Source organism: Ptychodera flava, chromosome 18, assembly GCF_041260155.1.
Source record: "Ptychodera flava strain L36383 chromosome 18, AS_Pfla_20210202, whole genome shotgun sequence".
NCBI lineage: Eukaryota > Metazoa > Hemichordata > Enteropneusta > Ptychoderidae > Ptychodera > Ptychodera flava.
In genome coordinates, this window is record NC_091945.1 from 35,750,823 (window position 1) to 35,776,080 (window position 25,258).

At 35.5% G+C, this 25,258-nt stretch overlaps 1 protein-coding gene across 9 annotated transcripts in view; it reads right to left on the reverse strand.

Annotated features, from left to right (window-relative positions):
- Positions 1-25,258, reverse strand: part of LOC139117497 (adenomatous polyposis coli protein-like) — a 90,882-nt gene that overhangs the window by 21,790 nt on the left and 43,834 nt on the right. For 8 of the 9 annotated variants that reach the window (XM_070680654.1, XM_070680658.1, XM_070680656.1 and 5 more), the window contains exons 2-5: positions 17,818-18,068; positions 12,447-12,639; positions 3,175-3,283; positions 966-1,157 (exon numbers count right to left, since the gene is read on the reverse strand). In XM_070680654.1, coding sequence (XP_070536755.1) covers positions 966-1,157; positions 3,175-3,283; positions 12,447-12,639; positions 17,818-18,058 — 735 coding nt within the window. In that variant the 5' untranslated portion in view covers positions 18,059-18,068. Of the gene's footprint in view, positions 1-965; positions 1,158-3,174; positions 3,284-9,627; positions 9,721-12,446; positions 12,640-17,817; positions 18,069-25,258 lie in introns of those variants that run through there. The other variant, XM_070680659.1, reaches the window with a different exon arrangement.

Genomic DNA, 25,258 nt, shown 5'->3' on the forward strand with positions numbered 1-25,258 from the left:
GATTTGCATATTTCATCACAATTTGAACAAATCAAAGTTGGGTTATCCCTAGGGACCTGTATACCAAATATCAAAGCTGTCTGACCAGCGGTTATGAAGAAGGAGATTTTTTACCAAAAACGCCTTTTTTGGCACTAATTTGCATATTTTTGGCAATGACAACTTCATTTGAACAAAATCTCATCTACAGCCCATCATCCATGTACACACCAAATATCAAGATGAAATGTGCAGCGGTTTTGGAGTTTTTGATGTTGACGGACAGACATACAGACATACAGACATACAGACATACAGACATACAGACATACAGACATTTTCCTAGCCTATAAGAATAGCTTCCATTGCCATATATACATATGGCTATGGGAGCTAAAAAATTACTTTATCGATAAACACTGTAATTTCAAAAACATGAGAATATCTTATGCATTAGTTTGGAGATCAACATGGTTTAAAAAGATGGTAATGAAAATGTCTATGAATAAACAATGAATAGACCTTATTGAATTGCCATGTTCATGTTTGATATACGTTGATTTATGTACATTTCCATGATAATGAAGTGCCTTATTTTATCTTTTGATGACAAACGTCCACAATCACAGTGTCTCTTTCCTTCATGATAATTGATTGCTTCCGTTCCTTTGTGTCAACCTCTAACAGCAACTTGAAGACAGATAACGAATTTTGCTTTGTCAAATTTGAAACGCAGACACACATGACAGGTCCATATGACTCCTGACATGTTCTGGTTTTTGCCGTTCTAATCCTAAAGAGACAAAGTCTATCGCTCTAATAATTCCACAAGAAAATGAGGAGTTGTCATGGTGACAGACCAGAGAACTAATTCTCGGATATGAACCAAATTGAGGTCATCACACACACATTTATCATTGTTTCCTCTCTCACTAAAAACGCTCTTCCCATTTTAAAATTATTCAAGGAGAACATTGACATCTCACCTCTCTTCCCATTTCATCGTAGTGTTGCTGCAGACGAAGCATTTCTTTTTCCAGAAGTCTCACCCTATGGATCCTAGTTTCATATCTGGCCTGCATGTCAGCAATTGCACCAAGCCTCTGTTGCATGGCCTCTCTAAGCTGTTTGGCCTCATACTCTAGCTGTCTTCTTGTCATGTCGTTTTGCAGTGAATACTATGGTTAGAAAGAAAATGAAAGATGCATATTTCACTGTGCTTTCCAACATCCATGCACATGTGAAACCTACAACGTTCATCTGTTTCCTGTTTTAAATTTTGAACACAGCTGATAACGGCATCAATAATTACCAGCCCAATACTGGACAAGTTGTCAAATTCTCGGCAACTTTCACATCTCTCAGCAACGTAATCATGCAACACAATTCACATGTGTGCAAACGGCCGTTTTATGTGAGGCACCTGCATGCTCTTGAAACCAAGAATCCCTAACCCTGTTAATCCAGTTTCTAGGGGCAACGGGGTTCATAGGGTGACCCATAATCAGGGTTTAGTACTAAATAAAACTCCAATAAGTGTTAAACTGTACAGCAAATCTAATTTAATCCTTATGTGACAAATCACTGGCTGGACTTCGGACAACATCATCTGAAACAGGTGTATCCTTTGTATGATTTAAAACACCACATGGACCAACACATTGAAAATCTTGGCCTTGTACATAAACTGATCATACAAAACCAGTGTTCATCCAAGTTTCTCTTTCAATATTATCACCAATATTGAAGGAATGGGAAAATGTCAACTATATTAAATTATACTAACATATGGATGAGACAGCAGTGTGTAATTTTAATGGCAATACAATGAATGGGATGGTTTCGATCCATTAATACAGGCTGTACTATGTTCAGTCAGTAAATTTGCCAATTGTACAAACAGCACACTGGACAAATAAATGCACAAAACACATGAGCAGTCAATAACTTATTTTGCTCCTGAGGGTAAAATCAAAGCCCTGACTTACTGTAGTTGATGTGTGACTTTTTATTGGTTTTCATCATTCAATCACATTTCAGCCTTTTTTTGTTTAATTTACTCATTTAAAACATGCCATTCAATCTAACACAACAGCAAATTTTTGTTGGAAATGTTGAATTAACCACCTTAAAAAGACTATTCCCCTGAATATTATTGATTATACAAGACATTGCAGTCATGTCTGTTTGTGAAGTCAAAGTTACTGCATTCAATTTTACACTTCCATCAAATTAATGGACAGCTCTTTCCTAAATTACAGCAAATAAAAAGGCTGTACTTTTTTATATCTTCACAATTGACAGGTTGCCAGACAAAAGGTAGCATTTGATTTTTTGTGCTGTTTCTCCTTAGGGTTTTTCTCTTTGTATCAATAACAATTGGATATTGCCGTAGTGGCTGATCGGAAAAGTTGGATGTGTGGGAGAAAAGTTCATTATCCATGAGTCACTCTCCAAAAACAGTTGGTGGGATGGGTGGACGTGGGTACATAGATGAATTTTCTCAAGGTATTTTGCAATGTTCAACAGTACTGAGGTGTCAAGCCTTATGAAAGAAAAGATGTTGTCAGTAATTTATAACGATGTTATTATGTATAACTGTTTATTATGCCAGCACATTTGCAGGGATAAATAGATCATTAACGAAACAATTACATACATAGATATTCTTCCTGGAAACAGTCTGCAATAATTTTTTTTTCTGTCATGATTACAACTAGCAGTACAAAAAGACTACTTACTTTCCTTTACAAAGCCAACAGCTGAGCATATCACAGAACAACAAGTCAAACTTGAGCAACTTGAACAACTTGCTCAAAACAGCTGTGTTAGCTGTGTTATATGACACACTAGCTTTTACACTAATTATTTGAAGAAAGATGAAAAAAGCACCAGGTAGGATACTGTTTTGAAAGATCACATGTATGTAGGTAATCATGCTACAGGTATGGTTAATTTTAATCTGGAGGCAACACAAAACAAAGAAATAAATATTTTCTAGAGCATACACCTTTCAAAAGGACATGACATTTAGAAGATGGTTTCTGATCTTTGACATTTAAAGGAAACCAAAGCAAGAGAGAAATACAATCAATAGGATCGCTAATGCTCATCTTCATGACATCAATCCTGCTACAGGCTGACATGGTACTTTGAGGTTGCATCTTTGAAGCAGGTTGAACATTTAGGACTTACAGTTTCTGTTATTGGCAGACTATCGATTTTCTGAGTCAGGGATTGCATCTGTGTGTAGTACCATTCCTTTTCTTTCTCTTCCGCCTCAACATCTCGCAGAATTAATAACCTGTGAACAAGAAAAAAATTATGTCAAATTTCGTCAAATCTCTATCGTCTTAACACTATACATTTGCTACTGTGGGAATGCCAAGTTTCATTAGCTTCAAAGCCATCTAATTAAACACGGCAGACATCACTTAAATCTAAATATGAGAAATTGTCAATTTTTAATCAGGGTCAATATCTAATTTTATTTATTTAGATTTCCTTTTTCCCTACTTTTAATCTTTTACTTCTATTCTTCTGTACATAGGTCAAAGTTCATAATCCGTTGCAAAAAAAAACTTGTCAAGTTTCAGATCACTTTCAACAAAACAAAGATAATCCTGCACTGTCAATTTAAATTTTTCTGGTTTTGATAAATGTATCAAGAAGTGTCAACATTCTGATCATGCTTGTGTACTTGAGATTGTTGTAAATTCAATCATAAGATGTCTTATGAAAGAAATAGGGCAGTACAAATATGAAAAGAGATAACTGGATAATGACAAATACGGCTGGAACGATGAGTTGCTATATGGCAGACTACAATACTAAACTGACTTCAAATCTCAAAATCAACCACATATTCATTTGAAAATACCCAGCAGATGACTAGAAAAGCTAAAATCAAATTGTACTATACCCTACTTTCATAAAATATTGCCGTATAATTGGCATATCCTGAGAACGTATCATCATTTTGCCGTGATATTCTTACTAATATTTATGATGACAAACCAATATGCACAACATGAATCAAGAATATCAATAAATAAAATGTCATTTCATAAATCTGATGTAATGGCATACTATTGCTGCACAAATGTAATATAACGTGACAGACATGTTAGATTAAGTAAAATGCATTCAAGCGCAATATATCACAAAATATTTTACATTAAGCAATAAAAAACTGATATTTGATTTTAGGACCATGAGTTTGTGATAAAATAGGGAAAACACAAACTTATCGTATGACATGAGGTATTATTGTCTAAACTATTACAACACACTATCTACCTATGCTCCGTTTTTCAGCATGTCATGTTTAAACAAGAAGTAATATATCATGTGAAACTGGGGCAGCTCAGGTTTTGCTGTCTCTGTTCCCGTACTTCTGTCATTTGTCTCATTTCACATCTAGTGTTTCACCAACCCTAGACAGCCATATTTCTAATCACATGGCTACATACCTAAGTCCATGACATAATGCAAAAGACACTTACCGGAAAATTCTACCTTATTGTCAGTTTAGAGATTACCTTGAGACTAGTAGGAGAACTGATGACAAGCCCCTGACTCTTAAGCTCAGCTTAAAAAACCTTAAATTGCCCCCACATGACAATGGAACACAGTGGCATCCCATGGGTGCTAATACTGACATGTACATCATCTCACGCAGAGTTTAAACACCTGCTTGCCATTCCAATGAAGGATGAAGAAGTCAAACCATTTGAAACAGAAGAATAATTAGCATTTCATACAATATTGATTTGTGTGATTCTATATCATCCTATGAATAAATTAAAATCATAAAACATTTTGGATGACAATTTCACAATCGTTAATAATGACCAGACTACCAGGTATTTAATATTTCATATGTCTATTTATTAAGATAATCTCAAAAACACAAGTCATTTTTTATTTTAATTGGAAATGTTGTAATATTTCATTCAAAAGGGCCCCAAAGTTAAAGAATTCAGATAACTGATGAGCAAGAAACCTTTAAATTACACTATTGTTTCTACTGATGCTAATGTTGACATGTATTCATGGCTACTTGAAAATATTGATACTTAACAGAAATTAATATTTTAATCTACTGATTTTGATCAGTGTACATGGACTTCTTCAAAACAAACTCATGAATTTAGATTAAATATCAACCGAGCAAATGCTAACATCCTGACGTAGCCATGGTTGGTGAAATATTGTAATTTTGTTTCTTTTCCAAACTCCTGAATTGACATTTGCAATCTTACAAACAGCGGTGCCAATACAGTACCTGAGTTTTAGTACATAATAAAAAAATAAATTGTGCAGGTAATGTTTGACTGTAACATATTTGAAATAGTCAAATGTCAAAGGATACAACTTATGTACAATTACAACCCAAAATTTATCAATGATAACAAAAGTATTAGTGTAAATATATCAAAATAACAATGTTGATTAAAAGTTGATACCTTTGATAATTATGATTCCTCTACTTCTATAAAATTCTGTTAGTAAAATTATCGCATACTGTGACTGCATAAAACCTGTGTTAAGATGAAACTACAGTAAAATTATTTACTGTACTATGACTGCATAAAACCTGTGTTAAGATGAAACTACAGTAAAATTATTTACTGTACTATGACTGCATAAAACCACTGTGTTAGGATAAAACTAATAAATTCCAAGGGTATGTATTTTCATTTTATCAACCACAAATGGTTCACTTACAGGTATGAATACATATATAAAGAATTGTATCATTCTTTAAAATATGCATACCGAATACTGGCCAATTATAAAATAGGACATTCATTTTATCAGTAAAACTGCCATCGTAAAACTATGACAGGTTTCAGATATGACGTTTTAAGAGACCTATGGTGAACTGCAGAGGACAATCATAATTATCATATTGAAATAATGAGCGGCCATTCTTTCAGCGTGCACATCTATGATAACATGACTCAATCTTTGGCATAAAAGTTAACTTGAAGAACCCAATTTAAAAAAGTTTCACCAAATACTTATGAGTCAATAAATCATATATCTCTGTTAGTCATAATCAAGATGAAAATAGTAAATAAAAAAATTCTGACTTCATCGATGAAGATTTATGACATGTCACCTTGCAGACAATGGCTTTATCAGACTTAATCACACACTGTGGAAGACAATAGTGTCTGTAATTTTTAATTTCACATTAAAGTTTAATTATGGCCATGAAAATTTCTGATTGATTGCTCTCAATGATTACAGCTTAACTGCAATCAAGGTTGACGTCATTGATTGCACAGTCATTTCCATTAAAATTTTAATGTGATTATTAATATGCAACTAAATTGACCAGACAGAAATTACCTGGTATGTCCATCATTAAAAATTTCTGGTATTTTATTAATGATGTGCCGCTGTGCTTGAAAGCTAACCACTTGATAAGCGATACTTGGAAACGACAATGGTGGAAATGATACAACCAATGAAACACCATGATCTCTTGACAATCATCACAGAAGTCACCTGTTTATGGTAACATGCAAATTTCACTAGTTTGTTTTGACATAAATGTCTTATGACACATGTCTTGCAAAGTCAACAAGTACATGTACATGATCAGAGTTGCACAAACAGAATTTTTATGTTAGTAACAACAAATATTGCACGGTACATGTGGGATGGCCCTTACATGGAACTGACATGATGTTCTAAAACGGTGATGACTTTTACATACAACGATGTAAATATTTTGGCAACTGTAATGGTTCTATTCAAAATTACATAAACAGCATCAGTTTAGATGATGACCAAAATTGTTCAGACAAAAATGATTTGTGATGACACATGAAAAAACCTAACTTTAAATCTCGATTGTGAATGTATAATTTGTGGTTTCCTTTATAAAGAAAAGATTGATTTGATCAAAGACAGCTCCATCTTAATATCTACAAATATGTGTTAAACATCAACTGAAATCATCAACCCTCGCAGTTCCTTGAATAAATCAGCTACCAGTCTCTACACTTGTCCCATTTCAAAGACAACACTGCCAACACATAGATACAAACTGTGATATGGATGAAGTAAATATCAAATATTTCTACATCATAAATGAAACAGATTGTGAGTTAGCTTCACTCTCTTTGATTTTCACAAGGTTCTGGAGAAGATACCAGTAGAGGAAGTAAAAAGATCGTAGCATAACAATGTTGACAAACTACATGTACCAGAATAATATATACAGACACTGGTATACACAAATACAACATTCTTAATATCAGTACTTTATTTCTTTAGGAACATTGGCAATAAACAATGAGTTGTGTCAAATTTTATAGTTTTCAGAAGAAGGATTAAAGTTTAATATGACCAGCTTTTCCACAGGGGTTCCATATAATGTTTGCTAACATGAGACAGCTGCCACACTTACTGGAGTTATTTCCATAAATTTAACATCCAAATATCGCAAGGGTACACTAAATCCTCATTCAGCTTTCCCTTTTGCCAAATATTTCATTTATTGTAAAACTTTCACACATCTTTGTAAAAATATATCAATGTATTTTGGGGTAAAATTTTAATTCAGTATCTTTTACTATAGAGCAGAAAAAATTATGAAAACATGACAGTTTTATGTTAGGAATATGTGCATAACCAATGAATACAAGAATTAGAATTTAAATCAGTATCTTTTACTATAGAGCAAAAAAAATTATGAAAACATGACAGTTTTATGTTAGGAATATGTGCATAACCAATGAATACAAGAATTAGAATATTCCTTGTTGTATCCAAATGTCAATTTGACACAATGTCAGAATGCATAAAAGAAGCAATAATTTTAACTGGCAGGCATCCACCAAGTCAATGGTTTTGACCATGAATTATTTCTCACCATCAACTCATGGTAATTGGACACTTTAAAATTTGCATTTGAAGCAAGTACAACCATTAGCAAACACAGATGAGTGGCAAATTTGCACGGTTTGATAGACATGACTGTCACCAACTCAAAAACCATTGAATTATGACCTATACCACATTTATGGACACATATTCATGCATATAATGGAGCTATTTTAGTCATTTTCTTTCATAACCTTTCCCAACAATTTCCTCATTCCTTGAAAAACCCTAGAAAAATTATGAAAACAGTCAAATTTTGACAGCAGAACACTGCAGTGAACGGCAGACTTGTACTAAATTATTGATGCAAGACTGGCGGTTATTAAAAAGCTATTTTTCATTTTGACAGATCAATATTACATTGACTGCATCACCAAAGTCTGTCAATAGCTGTCTGGATGAAAATGTTGCCTGTTCCTATCCTTGTAATACAAGAATGGACAATTTCATGAAGTCTGTTGTACACAGTTCACTCTCAGCCAGCAGATCATACAAATGAATAATTTAAGATTGACACTCATCATGAAACTGATATCTTCTTTGCTTAGCGAGACAAAATCTAAAATAATTCCATTGAAAATTCTAGTTCTTTTAAGGTTAATATTACAGACTAGAACAGTCATCAATGCTGCCAGACATAAGAGTTGTCAATACCGAAAGACCACAGTGATGAATTCTAATTCCCCTCCAGTTTGAAATCTATCAAAAATTTGATGGCTCAGTGCACCCTTCTGCCTTCCTCATATCCATATTATTTTGAATTGACGGAAATGGGTTAACTGAAATTGATCTGGATGAAACTCTCGACGATTACTCCAGCTAGATTATTCGGTGAATGCAGAAGCAGGACCCAATTCATATATCCACATATGGGATGATATCTTGTATAAATATTTAAATTTAAATGTTGACCACATGGCACAAAAAGAGACCACAGGTCAATGTTATTTGACAACTAACCTTGCAATATCTACTTCATTTTGTATCAGACAATGCTTTAGTAAGGCCAAGGTAATAAGGATATTATTTGTGAAGTTTCCATAGAAACATCTCCATTTCATCACCAGTATATAGAGACTGGCCTTGCACAGAGTGATTACTGTACTCATGCTACAATTGTCCACTTTTTATTAAATTATCAGAGGCTATTATTAGCATCATAGCATTTAGTTACAGATGTAAATGAAAGATACATGCTTTTGTGTTGTAATTTTGTTGGTTTTTTTTCAAGTATCACAGATACCTGAGGATAGAGGGATTACTTACATAGATCACTGGTCAATCCCTGCATGATTTATGTATGATACTGCATGAAAAATGGTGCTGAAGACAAATCCAAGTCAAACAAAAATCTCTCGAGTTGCCATGATCAGTTCTTGGCATTTTGCATGCAAATAGATTTCCACACATAGTGTTCATCAAAGGCATCAATAACGTTTCAAATGTTACATCCAGAGGCAGATAATTTGGCCCTCGCTACAAAAGTTCATCCACAAATACCACAAAATCATACTGATAACAATTTTTTTTTCAGTTCTAGCTTGAAACACCTTGGTTCTGTGTAATTACTCAGTCCAATGAAGTACTGCTTCATTGAGTTCCTCTCCACAAAACTGACATTCTACACCCATTTAACACACACTGATGACCTACATATTGATGCTGCAAAAATCCATCAAATCAACTCCCAAAAATATTTAAGGACCAACATTAATTCACATTCATATAGCAAAATAGGTAACTCACCCTACAGTCACTTCAATATAACACCTACATTTACACCATTGCTGATATTTTCCTTCTCATAGACACTTGATCATCTCAGGTATGATATTTAAATTATCCAATATGGCTGCCTGTTCTGATTTCACCATGGCAACATCATGTCTCCCATGTTCAAATGGTACATTCCACCTATCTATCATATTGATATTTTCTGTTATATCCTGACCACTGAGTATTATGTTTTGGAGATAAACATTGTTTTGTATTTAACACACCTCTTTGTTATCTCACTACTGACTTCTGAATCCATTAAATTATTCAGAGATAAGGTCGTAGACAGTGACTGATTGGTTGATTTTCAGTGAGTTCACAGATAAGAACAGTAGTGGGCCAATGGTGCAACACTAAACATCATGACATTATTACAGATGGCACTGCTAGGATGTTACATTTCTCACTCTCTTTTGTTTGTGTCAGACTGTGAGGTCAAGTTACCTAAATATTAGAACAGCATCATTCGGCATTGCCTACATACAGTATTTAGTAAATTTACAATATGGTGCATGTACCACCAAATAAGTATCACAAAAATTGAACAATAAAAATTGCATTTAAAATGATGCAGGGTCGAATATATTCACTGAAGTAGGTAATTCCGACTGAGGGTTCAATTTCATTGTAAGTGATTCCATTTTACATTTTTAGAACATTTACAGTATAAAATAATTACATTCTGCAATCATTTTGTGCATTCCCACAAAGTTTTCTTTGAAGTTTCAACTGATAGAAAAAAACATTCAAGCATGAAACCGAAAAAAATAGAGTAATTCATTAAAGAAACACTCAACAACCATCTCCTCATACTCAGATATCAACATACCATTGCAAAAATAATTATCAAGATCTCACTTTGACTGGTAGTAATTTTTTTGCTGTTCAATAAATCTAACTGGGACAGAACCACACAACAAAGGAGTATGTAACCTCCAACCCTGAACACGCTTTTGAGGATGAATTAAGAATAACATCAGAATTCTCCAATTTCAATTCTCCAGCTGGTACACTCTCTTGACAATAATTCCATCAGTGAATATTCAAACTGAACTTATCTGATGAATTCCACTGAATGATAAAAGGATGTGCTGATATATGGACATGGGAAACTATGCTAAAAGGTGTAAATGTTGTAGATAATATACATCATACAATGACTATTAGTATTGTCCTATCTTAAACAACATTGAATTTATCGAACAGATGTTGCCCATATTTCTGAAAGAACATTTTGCTTTTGAAAGTTGAATAAAAGCTGAAAGTGATGTTTTCAGAAAGAGACATGTATTTGGTATCTTTGATATTATATGGACACACTGTGTATGTGTTTCTTGGTCTTCAATTATTGGTGTTAAAGTTGATATGATGAAACGAGTACTCATGTCAGTTGAAGCAGCATGGTTTTGAAAGCCTTCTTCCATAGCTTTGTGAAATTGACATTCCAATGTCATAGCGGTCATGTTGAAGTAGTTGGTTAAATTTGAAAGTTTACCCATGACCATGAACAAAAACAGGTGTACAGGACTCTCATTACAGTACCACAATATCATTTGAAATTCTTGAAATCTGATTCTCTACCTTGGAGTCTGAACACGGAATTTCCTTGAAATCAAACCCTGAATAGGAGTTTTTTTCAAAGAACACCAGTTTGTACGAAAAAGGGTTTACAACATCTGAGACACCTTGTTTGGATTTCCACATAGAATTAAACCGTTTTGAAGTTTGAACTTGACCTTCTGTCTTCACATAAGCAATTTCTGCAATTTTAATATTATTGGTCAAATAGGCTGACCCTGAATAAATTACCAGCGAAGGTCATGTTTATTCATGTGCAAAATTCAACTATTCAGTAAATCAAAGAAATTACATCTTTAATACCTACACTGATGATGCAGAAGGGACAATAAAAGCTTGTCAAGGTTGACTTTACTAGAGATATAACACTCATGTCAAGGCTTGCATCTCTGTATTCACTTCTCATGTAAATTATGTACTATGGTCGATGTGTACTTTTATCACAATCATGCCATTTTAAAAAATAGTTCTGATAGCACAGCTAAAGCTGACAGAAAAACACCACACATATCACAACAGAAATATTCAAAATCGACATCTACAGAATATCACACTTTTAATTTCTAATGTTAACCATCCTTTCACCTCCAGACACATTTTGAAGCATATGGGACAAGAGAATCATATGATTCCATAAGTACGTCACGTCTTTCAAATCAACCTTTGTTTATATTCTGTTGCATATCATACCGATTTTAATAAAATGCTCATGTCAATCTTTATTCAGTTGGTACACACAAACATTTTTGAAAATGCTTTAAAGTTATATTTTATGGAAAGCAGAAAACAAAGGCTCATGGGAACTGACATGATGACATCATGACAGGTGTGTATTTCAAATGCTTGCTATGACCTTTGACCCATTACCACTTCCTGAAACGTTTCTGGTAAATTCTTCTGATGAAGATTCCCTAACAATACCTGCTTGTTACTCATCACTTCTTTGAAATTAGCCAACCTACTCAGTTATTAACCAACCCACTCAGCTGTCATCCATCAACCTATATGACTAGACTGCTATTCTTTACGTTTCCAGACAATAACCTGATCATGTTGGTTCTGATGAAAAATTTAACATGAAAGCTGATAACTTATATTTTGAAATTTCCATAGAGATCTGTTTCTTGCCAATAAAATAACACTGGTGATATTTTTATAAGCAATTTAACACTGGCAAGAGATATAAACGGATCTATCGGTACTGTACTCACCTTTCATTATCCAACTCATGGAGCCGGGCTAAGATTTCCAGCGACAGTTTACTGCGAGGTGTACTTCTCCCCGATGAGCCGCTGTGGTAACTCCCTGTACTTGTGCTAGCGGAAGACCGACTGGAAAAGGGACTTTGAGGCGTTTTTGGGCGTAGCTGGACACCATTGGCAGACATTTCAGCAGGCAGTTCACCTGGAAAATTCAGATATCATAAAGTGTTCTCAATGGTTCTTTATCTATGGTAATTATTTCCAGTTCACTTCACTAAGACAATTGAAAATTATACAATTATTGGCACCACCTGGCGTAGAAAAATTCCCTCCTGATTAATGATGCTGCACTGTACTGCTGAACTCTGTCAGAACATTTCTTTGACTTCAATTTCTATTTGTCTAAGCATATTGATTATTAAGAAACCAGTGCACTTTACACAGAATTGTGCACTTGTTTGAATTTTGTACTATATTTATTTATGATACACAGGTGCCATGATGTCTGGCAGTGAAGAGCTGTAGGAGACGTGGTCTGAATTATTCAGTAAAATGAATTAAAAAAAAACATGTGAAAATATACAAGTATACCTTTATGGCTATTACTGTGGCTGCAGCTGTTTTGATGGACGGCTAGTGAATGTTTATAATGCCAAAACGTTCACCCTATAATCAGAGTTTCATCAAAACTAAGAGGAAATTTTCCTTACTGTTGTGACTGACACAAAAATTCATTTTGGACCTGAAAGCTTACAGATTCTAGAGGACACTTTGATAAACTTTATGAGGTTTTAATATCATATACATAGCTAGGTTAGTGTCTAGAGAAAGGAGAAAATAAATTTAATAGTGAGCAATTTGACAAACAAGCACTAGATTACTCAGTTATAAGGAGACTGGTAGCCTGGTAACATGTTATGGATCAGTTGTGTTCTTGTCTGTTGGATATTACTAGCATGTCTCCACACTACAGTATAATATATCATCCTTTCTAATATTCCACAGAACCTAATAGTAAGACTTCTATGTTAATTGTAGCCACTGCAGTCATTTGGAGAATAATGTCAGTGTTATTGCAGCATTTCTCAACAGATAGTAAGATTTCTTCCAAGAAAATTGTAGTTTGTTTTCATCCTTCTTTCTGTCATATCAGTATCTGATCATGGACCAAACTTTCACTGACTATCCATTGGTGACTGTCTGTTGGTGACTATCTATTTCACAAGATGGACAAAGCATACACCTCTGTGTTGACAACACATGAAAAGTATGCCATCTCTTACCTTGATGAAATTACACTTGTTATGTGATGTAATTTGTACAGAATGAATTGGGCCTGAGTATCATGATGGTATAAGTAATTAGTGATTCACGCCTCCATGACTCAATCTGCTAAACACTGGTTTCTTTCATAGTTGGCATACTCACACATCCACTGACATGTCCACTTTTCAAACGCATGTAGCCAAATAAAATGAATATTTTGATGCATTTTTCTTTTGTTTTTGTTCTGTTTGTAAAATGCATCTTGTTCTGTTTCCCAAATCATGATAAATGACCTAGCCCTCAACTTGTCAATACAGTTTCAACATCTGTTATGTTTGATATTATTGTGAGTGGCTGAATTGAAGTCCAGACAATTCATTTTTCAACGATAACTTTGCATGTTATATACATGTATGAAAGCAGTGTCTTGGAACAGAGCTCATATTTTATATTTCAACATATTTTAGGGAGAAGAATACCAACACGTCTTTGTTTTTAGAACAAAATGATGATAATATTATTGTCAAAAGTTGTTGCTATTGTCCCTACAATGTTCCTTGTATTTAGAAACAACATGTCACACACAATTTGAAAGGCTTTCTTGTCATGCATGATACACCAGCTACTTCCTGTCTCTCTTTCTTTGTCTTTCTCTTTCTATCTCCCTCCCAAACTCTGTCTACCATAGCATAAGATGTTAACTACCTAATCATGCATGATGACACGTCTCTGTTGGTTCTTACAATATGACACTGTTCGGAATATGATAATAGGTTTCCTGTACACTTTGTGATGATAGATGCTCCAATTGTTGTGGAAAATTCAATTTTCTTTGATATGGAAATTACAGAAAGATGCTATTCCTGTGAGATCGATAACGATGAGAAGACAATAAGTGAATCGAATGAACTTAACATGAAAACACCTGGTGTTCACCCTAACATTAAATTCGTATCATAAAACAGTATTGAACAGATATACTATGCTGATAATGTGAAGTGGAACAGCCCCTGTCTCTTTCAGAACACAAGCCTCGGTAATTAATACAAGCCACTATTATTCTTTTCAAAAGAGCTGTCAGATGCCTTCATCTGGAAGATGCATGCATCAAATAATCACCAAGGTATTCTACCTATTCATAGGTTAATAATGGTGTACATTTCTTAAATTTTGGTTTCTTTGCCGACTGATGTTCTTACTTTGTCTCTAAGAAGGTGTAAACATCCAGGACCACTGTAACATTTGATGGAATTCATTGATACCTGGGAACATCACAACATTTTTTACCATGTCAGACGGACTTTGTTACTTGAAATATAAAAACACTTTTTCCTGACATATACAAGCTATCACAGCATTTCTGAAAGTTGTAACATAGCTGCAGAAGGAAAATTGTTGCATCTCATACAGAACAGAAATTAATCAGAACATAATAAACAAGATCATCATGGTGGTGTTCTGTTATGTAAAGAGCTACTTCCCGGAAGCTGCAAGTTGTGTACAATTTTCGAAATGTGCTTTGTGTTTTACAGTGAAGGAAAGCTTAGGAAAATATGATGAAAAATTTTAACAGTTCCGTGACAAATTGTAAATTCAGAGGTTCCGATCCTACAATTGCAATTTTATGTTTTCAGAGCAGCATTCAGCCTTTTCATAGCTTATTCATAGCATCTTCTCACCATCAGTCTACAGTGTTTCCTATCTCCAACCCCTCCCCCTTCCAAATAGCTTTCAAAAACAACATGACCCTGCACACTTCCATCTCCTAAAAACAAAGCTACATCACCTGTGAAACACGAGTACAGCCATTCCGCATTTTTCCTTGCATCAATCCCAGACTGGAGCATACACTTCCTTGTAAACATAGTTACCCCACAGTAATGACCAATCTAAATGTACATATGCTCAAATATAAATTTCACAGCTCATCTTCTCATAAGACACTATCCGCTTCAAAATGACAGCATTGGCTCGCATATCAGAGACTAAATGTAATATTTGCATTGTGTTTTACGAGATCATTTTAAATTCATATCTCTTTGATGGACCATGGAGATGCTATCTGATAAATTCAGCCATGTTCATAATAACAAGTAATTTGGAAATTGCAGTGACAGGTAATCAATCATACAGTTTTCATTCTGAACTGGATGTGTGGATTGTTACTTTCAGAACAATATAGTTAAATAAAGACATACAATATAAAAAGGAATGCAATTCTACTCTTGTAATGCATCTTTGACTCCACAGAAATTCCCACTATCTTACTAGTAATCAAACCATGCCACTGAAAATAACTGCAATGCAAATGATGAATGGAAAAGGTACAAGTAATTGTGGCATGAGAAATACCCTGGCTGACTGCTGGCTTTCATTTCTGAATGTTCAGAGCACTGAAGTGGTAGCCATTTCTAACAGCAAACGTTACCATTGAAAACGTAGGGAACTAATAATTGAACACGACTGAATGGATAGCTTGTTATGATAACTGATGTACTACCATTATTGTTTATTCTAGGATGGCTGCAAAGCGTTTCGGGTCGCTTGTTATTTTTTAAATTTGCCAAGACATCATTTACAAACACTCAAAAATATAATTCATGCCACGGTCTGTTATGGGTAGAAAGTTGTCTGATTCATGCCTTGTGAAAAGAAAAAACCCTGACCTAGATGTACAATGCACACCTCAATGGTAAATCAATCTTCACAACTATTCTATTTACCACTACTAGCCATTCCCATTAATGAAAAAATTTCCCATTTACAAGGAAATGTTTCTCAGCACTGTACGTAAATGGACCGTCATTGATTATGTGTATAGCTCTGAGTAGATTCAATGCATAACTAGGCTACTTGAGATTGTCTTCTTGCATGTGAATGCAAGATGAAAGCTTCATTTTGAAGTTGCTGACCAATGAACTAGAAATTCAAACTTGGAAAATATTCTTAATGAAATGTCAAAGCAACAAACAATACCTTGCAGGATACTAAAGAAGTAATGGGTATGCTTTGCACAACTGTGTCTGTTGCTGCTCCGCTGTGCCAGTGATTAACGCCTGATTATCCAGTTTTCCAAACTCTTTAACGAATCTCTCAAACTTTTGCTATGCTTTTCTGTGAATTTATTCCTTTGAGAGTCATCCAGGGCAGAGGTTGTCTAGACTGCTTCATTAATAATTAATGTATTTTAACTTAATCCTCCCCTACTCAAATACTGACAGGCTGGAGGAGGAACTGTCTAGCAACACAGATATTTCCAATACACCTTCAGCTGAGTCTGTGAACTGTTAGATTTACAAATACCTTAAGAAAGTCTTGACATGGACAGGTGTTAATAGGTTTTGAGGAATTAATAGATGAGCTGGTAAAATATGTACAATACCAAGTAAACTAGACCGACGATATTTAGCTGAATTGTGATTAATCAAACTTCCAAACTGAAATGACGAATTCCATGAAAGATAGAAAGATTGTAAAGTTAACTCAAATTTGACAAGCATACTTGGTTGGTATTTTAAAAACCAACATACACGTGAAATGCCTATTTGTGTCTTTGTGTGCAGCACAGCAGAACAGGCAAATGTATAGCCGCTTCTATAATCAATATAACCATTGAAGTAGATCATCTATCTTTGTAAGGTTATTGTCATTGTTGGTAAGTATTGACATCTACACCTGAAAATCGATATGACCTGAAACTTTTTTACCAAAGCAAGCCAACCAAAACTTTTCAAATTCTCAATCATTGTTCACATGAAAGTAGTATCTGGTATTTGTCTTCCTGTACTTCACTCATTCCCTCCCATTTCTTTATATATAGGTCTACTTTCTTTCTACTGAAACTTGTAGGAACATACAAAAGCAATGACACATGTGAACAGGTATTACTCTCTACACGTCTGAGATTGTTAGTAGCCATTTCAAAAGCAGCAACAGCCAAAGAACAGCCAAATATTCAGTCTGATAACGTTTTGCCTTTAATCCAAGTTTACGTTATACGATGTCATCAACTCATACCCTATCAACACACCCACATAATGTTAATCAAATCTTGATATAGCGCCCTCTAGAGTTATCCACAACACCATACAGAGCACAAAGAGGTTTGTCTTACTGTTAGAGTTCTGATCTCTACTGTCAGGCACATTGGCAGCGCTTATAGAAGCATCTTGGTTTGTTTCTTCTTCTTGCATACTTGTTTGGATATGAGTTAAGACATCTTTCATGTTCGATGCTTCACATTCTAGCTTTGTAAGATGGCTGGAGTTGTCTTGAAGCTCTTGGCGGAGATGCGAGTTTTCAGCTTTCAGTGATTCCACTTGTTGAAGTAACTGGTCGTAAGACGACACAGCCATCTTCTTAAATCTGAAAGAATAGGACAATAATACATTTAACAAATATCATCTGTAATTCATAAATAAATATTGAAATATCAATTACGTGACAATGGCAGATATCAGGCTGAAAAAAGCAATGCACAAGCTACAGGCTATTTTGTTTTTGGTTATGAAAGCGTCTGCAAATTTAATTGGTTAAAATCTTCTCAGGTAATGGCTTTGAAGAGAAAACCGCCCACATAAACTAATGGTGTGCGGTACATTTGTCTGAGATTGCTTTGAGGGATCACTGTGGAAACGTTGATATCATGTTGAAAATTGCCTGCCACTATCTTCAAAGCAGTCCCTGCAATCCAATCCAATCAACGATGGTTGGTGAATATTCTGTATTTGATAGAAATACTACACCTTTAGGAAATTTCTGATCCAACCTACAAGACATACATATGCCAGAAGTCCTGTGAATGTATATTCTGTTTTTTTAATTGAGATACAGCCACTTTTTAAGACTCCTTATTTCAGACAAAAAGGCAACAAGAAGATTTTATAGCCATGAAAAAAAACAGACGTCTATGCAGGTCTGACATAACAATCACACAAAATCATGGCAAGTAATGTTGATAATACCGTGCAACAGAATTTTGGCAAGTTAATTACCAAGTTGCATTGGATAAACTGTCGATCAAATTGGTGTGTGGAATGTTTTGATGAGAGTTACGACTGCTTCAGTTTTGGTGGTCTTATTTCACACTCATTACAGTGTAATAATGTGGAGAACATCCAGTATTTTGACAATTTTGCTAATTGAACAATGGTACATCATGAAATTTCAGAGTCCTGTTTTATTTTACTTGGGTCTTGTTTTTGGAAGAATACATTTTTTAGACAAGCTCTTTACATATACAATATACATGTATGTTGTAATTCTTTATACAAGACGTACAGTTGTCAAGGTTAGCTGTGTACTGTATCATTTTATGTTTATAGGCAAGGTTAGCTAGTAAACAATGACGGAACATCAATAGGAATCTTTATCAGCTATAACATACAAGACACTGTTTACTGATTTGGCTGACAGTCAGCTATAGGACACTGTACACTGATTGGTTGACAGTCAGCTATAGGACACTGTACACTGATTGGTTGACAGTCAGCTATAGGACACTGTACACTGATTGATTGATAGTCAGCAATAGGACTGTTTACACTTTTGGTTGACAGTCAGCTATAGGACTGTGTACACTGATTGGTTGACAGTCAGCTATAGGACACTGTACACTGATTGGTTGACAGTCAGCTATAGGACAGTACACTGATTGGTTGACAGTCAGCTATAGGACTGTGTACACTGTTGGTTGATAGCCAGCTATACTTGTTGGACTGTACACTGATTGGTTGACAGTCAGCTATAGGACACTGTACACTGATTGGTTGACAGTCAGCTATAGGACACTGTACACTGATTGGTTGACAGTCAGCTATAGAGCACTGTACACTGATTGGTTGACAGTCAGCTATAGGACACTGTACACTGATTGCTCGACAGTCATTAAACATATTTGAACCAAATATGGACATTCCTTTTTCTACTGTCCATTCTTATTTTAGAACACTAAAGTTCTGAATTTTATGAGATAGCAAAAACTACACATGAGCGAAAATGTCTAAAATATGATCGTCTACATATTTCCTGTTGCAAAATAACAATTTGTCAACATTTTGTGAATTATGTTTTCCACAGAGACTGTCGCAGTTTCCTGAATGTTCCGTGGGCTGAACATGTTTACCTTCATGCATATTAATGAACCTAAAGCTTCAAATTGTGGAATACCCATTGCTGTAGTGTACGGGTTATTTCAAGAGCACCAGTATCTAACTAACACATCTTAAAACCACTTTGACCCTCAGGAACAGCTAAGAAATGAGAAAGGAACTCTAAATGGCCAGCAGAGGACAAATAGCCATGCATACTTGATTAGGCTACTCAGCTGAGATTTCAAAAATCCTTGGAGAGGAGAAAACTACACTATTATGTCTGCGAAGTTGAAAAATACTGATCATCTTTTTTTTGAATAAAAGTATAATACTCTCTCAGATATTAGTTTTTACTTCTTTGATTCGCTGGATAGGTTTGTTGCAAGAAATTGACCTCAAATTCATAGGCATTCAGGATGTATCAGAGTTATAATTACGGAATGATCAATTTCCTAATAGTATCTGGAAAGATCACACAGCTCCATTGACGGTTTCTCTATGGTTACACATGCATGAGAATACTTGGAATGTTATTGGCAGATGAGTTTGACTGTTAACCGTTGATTTGACTAATATTTTGTTTCAGTTGGTTTCTCTTTTCAATTTAATACTTTGGGTCAAACCATGTCTACCAGTACCAGGTGTAAAGGTAATAAGAAGAAGTGACATGAACTGAATTGGTTTGGGATAACAGTCTGACTTGGTTTGGGATAACACAGTCTGAATTGGTTTGGGATAACACAGTCTGACTTGGTTTGGGATAACACAGTCTGACTTGGTTTGGGATAACACAGTCTGACTTGGTTTGGGATAACACAGTCTGACTTGGTTTGGGATAACACAGTCTGACTTGGTTTGGGATAACACAGTCTGAATTGGTTTGGGATAACACAGTCTGACTTGGTTTGGGATAACACAGTCTGACTTGGTTTGGGATAACACAGTCTGACTTGGTTTGGGATAACACAGTCTGACTTGGTTTGGGATAACACAGTCTGACTTGGTTTGGGATAACACAGTCTGACTTGGTTTGGGATAACACAGTCTGACTTGGTTTGGGATAACACAGTCTGACTTGGTTTGGGATAACACAGTCTGACTTGGTTTGGGATAACACAGTCTGACTTGGTTTGGGATAACACAGTCTGACTTGGTTTGGGATAACACAGTCTGAATTGGTTTGGGATAACACAGTCTGACTTGGTTTGGGATAACACAGTCTGACTTGGTTTGGGATAACACAGTCTGACTTGGTTTGGGATAACACAGTCTGACTTGGTTTGGGATAACACAGTCTGAATTGGTTTGGGATAACACAGTCTGACTTGGTTTGGGATAACACAGTCTGACTTGGTTTGGGATAACACAGTCTGACTTGGTTTGGGATAACACAGTTCTGACTTGGTTTGGGATAACACAGTCTGACTTGGTTTGGGATAACACAGTCTGACTTGGTTTGGGATAACACAGTCTGACTTGGTTTGGGATAACACAGTCTGACTTGGTTTGGGATAACACAGTCTGACTTGGTTTGGGATAACACAGTCTGACTTGGTTTGGGATAACACAGTCTGACTTGGTTTGGGATAACACAGTCTGACTTGGTTTGGGATAACACAGTCTGACTTGGTTTGGGATAACACAGTCTGACTTGGTTTGGGATAACACAGTCTGACTTGGTTTGGGATAACACAGTCTGACTTGGTTTGGGATAACACAGTCTGACTTGGTTTGGGATAACACAGTCTGACTTGGTTTGGGATAACACAGTCTGACTTGGTTTGGGATAACACAGTCTGACTTGGTTTGGATAACACAGTCTGACTTGGTTTGGGATAACACAGTCTGACTTGGTTTGGGATAACACAGTCTGACTTGGTTTGGGATAACACAGTCTGACTTGGTTTGGGATAACACAGTCTGACTTGGTTTGGGATAACACAGTCTGACTTGGTTTGGGATAACACAGTCTGACTTGGTTTGGGATAACACAGTCTGACTTGGTTTGGGATAACACAGTCTGACTTGGTTTGGGATAACACAGTCTGACTTGGTTTGGGATAACACAGTCTGACTTGGTTTGGGATAACACAGTCTGACTTGGTTTGGGATAACACAGTCTGACTTGGTTTGGGATAACACAGTCTGAATTGGTTTGGGATAGACAATCAAACCATATTTCTCTAGGGTTAGCTCATATTGCAGTTCATAAGAGATGCTCAGAGTTGATAAATATGTCAGTGCCACAGAAGCAAACCAGATATCATATAATATTCATATCATGTAAAATTTATGGCCAATTTTACCTGGCATTTGATGACCGAACTCATTAAAATTTTATTTCATAATATCAAAACTTCAAAGGAAACACCTAGTTGTCTTGAAAATAATCATTTGGTTTCATTTAATATGAAGACACATACTATAAAACACAAAAATATGATGAAAATACACTGATCATTCGAAAACAGTTCACTTAGAGTGAAAGTTGGAGTGTTCAATATTTGAACTGCACTGCTACAGAGTATTTGCATGAATACAAGGTTGATCTTTGAGCTGTATCCCTGAACTATGCATAATAAAAGCATGCCACTTCTTATCTTTAATGTTTAAACTCTTCCTAAATGCTTGCAATACCCTTCAGACTGTTTCTGACCTTGAGGGAATGAGTTCATGCTGACGTCAAAGGAACTGATCAGCTGCCACTGGCAGACATGCTTATCAATCCGATCGTTACAAGTCTTATGGTTTCCACCTTGGCGGCTTCCATCAAAGACGGCTCAGTGTTATGCTCTGATGTAAATAGCATCAAATTTACAGTTTATTTTCAACACACTGAACAGCTCTATTGCACAGCGAATGTCTGTGTAATATAATACAAACATTTACACAGTGTCTGTCATATGCTATATGAAAAGAAATCCCTTTTTATCATAGAGACACCACATGTTTGAAATGAAATCCAAACACACTTTCAATCATCATAGAATCACTCAGGCAAACTAGCCTGATAATCAAAGATGATAGAAATATTTATCCACCAATGGGGTTATGTGTACGCTAATGCAATGGTCAAATCTTTTACCCAAAGTTTGTTATGTAGACCAACAAACACCTTCAAAACGATAGGGTTGGGCAAGGGGTATGTTGATTAAGTGGGTAGATGAACTGTTTGGTTGGTACTGTGTATCTTTTTTACATCTGCAACTTGGAATTAAAAGTAGGAATTAATATTTCAACAGAACACAAATAGTTAAGGACAACTGAAAGGCGAAGCACTTGATTCAAGACAGTGAGTACATGGCATTTCTTTATTATGCATTCTGAACACCTATGTGGTGTACACCTTTAAGACAAAAATTCTTAATTTTTGACGATGTTGAAAAACATTTCCTTCTCTAATGGACAGTAATCATGGAATTAGAATTCTTCTTGTGAAACAGATATTTTTTCAGAAGTGTTTAACTTCCTACAAAATATCCTGGGACTTAAGTTAGGAAATGTTTACAGTATCATAACAGTCACAATTCCCTAAGTGGACAGGATATGTGGTTGACCTTTCTGCCCAACAGGTCATAACCTCCTTCTCTGCTATTCATCAGTACGGTACCTAATTGGATTTCTTCTGACCTTCCCTTTCTAAACTAAGACTACTTGAAGTAGTTCTCTGCGGTGATTTAGTGGTTCTGACTGAAATCTGTATCCCAAATGTAAACCTGACTGTATAACTTCCACATCCATTAGTGGTTGGTTATCTGTGAACCACCTTTCCTCCAAGACTATCCTTCCAGTGTTGCAAAGCTTGCACTGAGTGTAGCAAGGTGTGTCTGCCAGTTTGTTCCAGTACCAGCTTCACTTCTAAAGTCTGCTAAAATACCTATTGTTTTTAATGTTGTGGTTGTACCTACCCGTACCATTTCTAAAACAGATACCGGTATAGGGTTAAACTACACACTTTGTGTATTGTGTAAACATGGAAGTTTTCTTATTCTTGAGTGTTTTTATCAACTTTGTTGACAGTCCGTTTTTATACACATTGCCAGGTCCTATTCTGTGAGTCCCTACATGTCTCTTCACTGTCGGAATGCAAATCAGTATTTCTGGTGCAGATCTTGGGAACTTACAAGACAGGTTATGACCTTATAATTCCCATCAAATACTGATGACAATCTCAGTAGACAGAGTAGGAATTGAAGTTCAGAATTCCCTGTAGCAATGTAAGAAGACCCCTGAACAACTGATTTCAAACATTAAACACAAACATGCTTAGAATGCTCACACGCAAGAGAGGTCAAGTTCAAGCTACATGTATGCATTTAGCCATCTCCATTTTATATGAAAATTATCACAGACAAGAATCTTCATTTTCACCCTCTAAACATCGGAACTACTGTAGCTGTCATACAGTAGTACACATTGTACATATGAATTTCAGCTCTAGAAGAATCATGGCATGAGTTTGTTGTTTATATTTTGCAAACCCAACTAGGGTGATCTGACCTATGCCATCTTGTTTGCATGGACATGTATCTCTAACACCGTCACATTGATCAACTATTCTTCCATACACAGGTACAACAGCAAACCAACCAAACAAAAATTACTTTAACTGACACCTCTGTGTTGATGACACATCCCTGTAATTTTCCAGCAAAGCAAAGCAGTCATCTATGTAGTCTCGCAAACTTCCCCACTCAACTCTCTTATCCAAGCCAATGTTACACTATCTGCACTTGTGTAAAACATGAGTAGCGTTCTTAAGTTTATACATCTTTAAATACTGTTACGCTTTCTCAGTTCCTGTCTGAAATAGGTAATTGCACACCCTATTAGGATATCAGATCAAAGGGAAGTACTACAAATCTTTTCCACCTACTACAGTACTTGCCCTAAAAGTATCTTATACACATATACAATATTACCTTGTAACTCAGGAAGCAGACTCATAGTGAAAATAGCATATTGTATCATGTGAACACCTGTCTGATTGAAGTCTATGCAGCCAGTCCTGACTTCTACACATACTGTGACTGTCAGTGAATAATATTTTCATGTTTGACATCATTGCATCAACACTATGCATTGCTGTGAAAAGTGACAGTATAAAAGCAACATGACAGAGCATGATATGAAACAGTAAATTCATAGACTGGTATCAAACCTGTGACACTGTAATCCCACTGGGTTACCTCAGTTGATGCAGACACATCTGCTCTTGACCACAGCCTTGATTGTCAATGAGTGATTTACATGTGAAAGAGAGTCAATGGAACTGACTGTCTGAATAGAAACAAGTACGTTTACCACAGGGCTGAGAGTTTCTCCATCAAGTATGGTAACTCCTATCAGTACTACATTTCTTTGATTTTTTTCTCACGCTTACAAGACGATGGGTGATAAGAATGTTGAAAACAGATATCCAAAACTAAAAGTCAACAATTCTCAAATTTCCAGAACACGGAC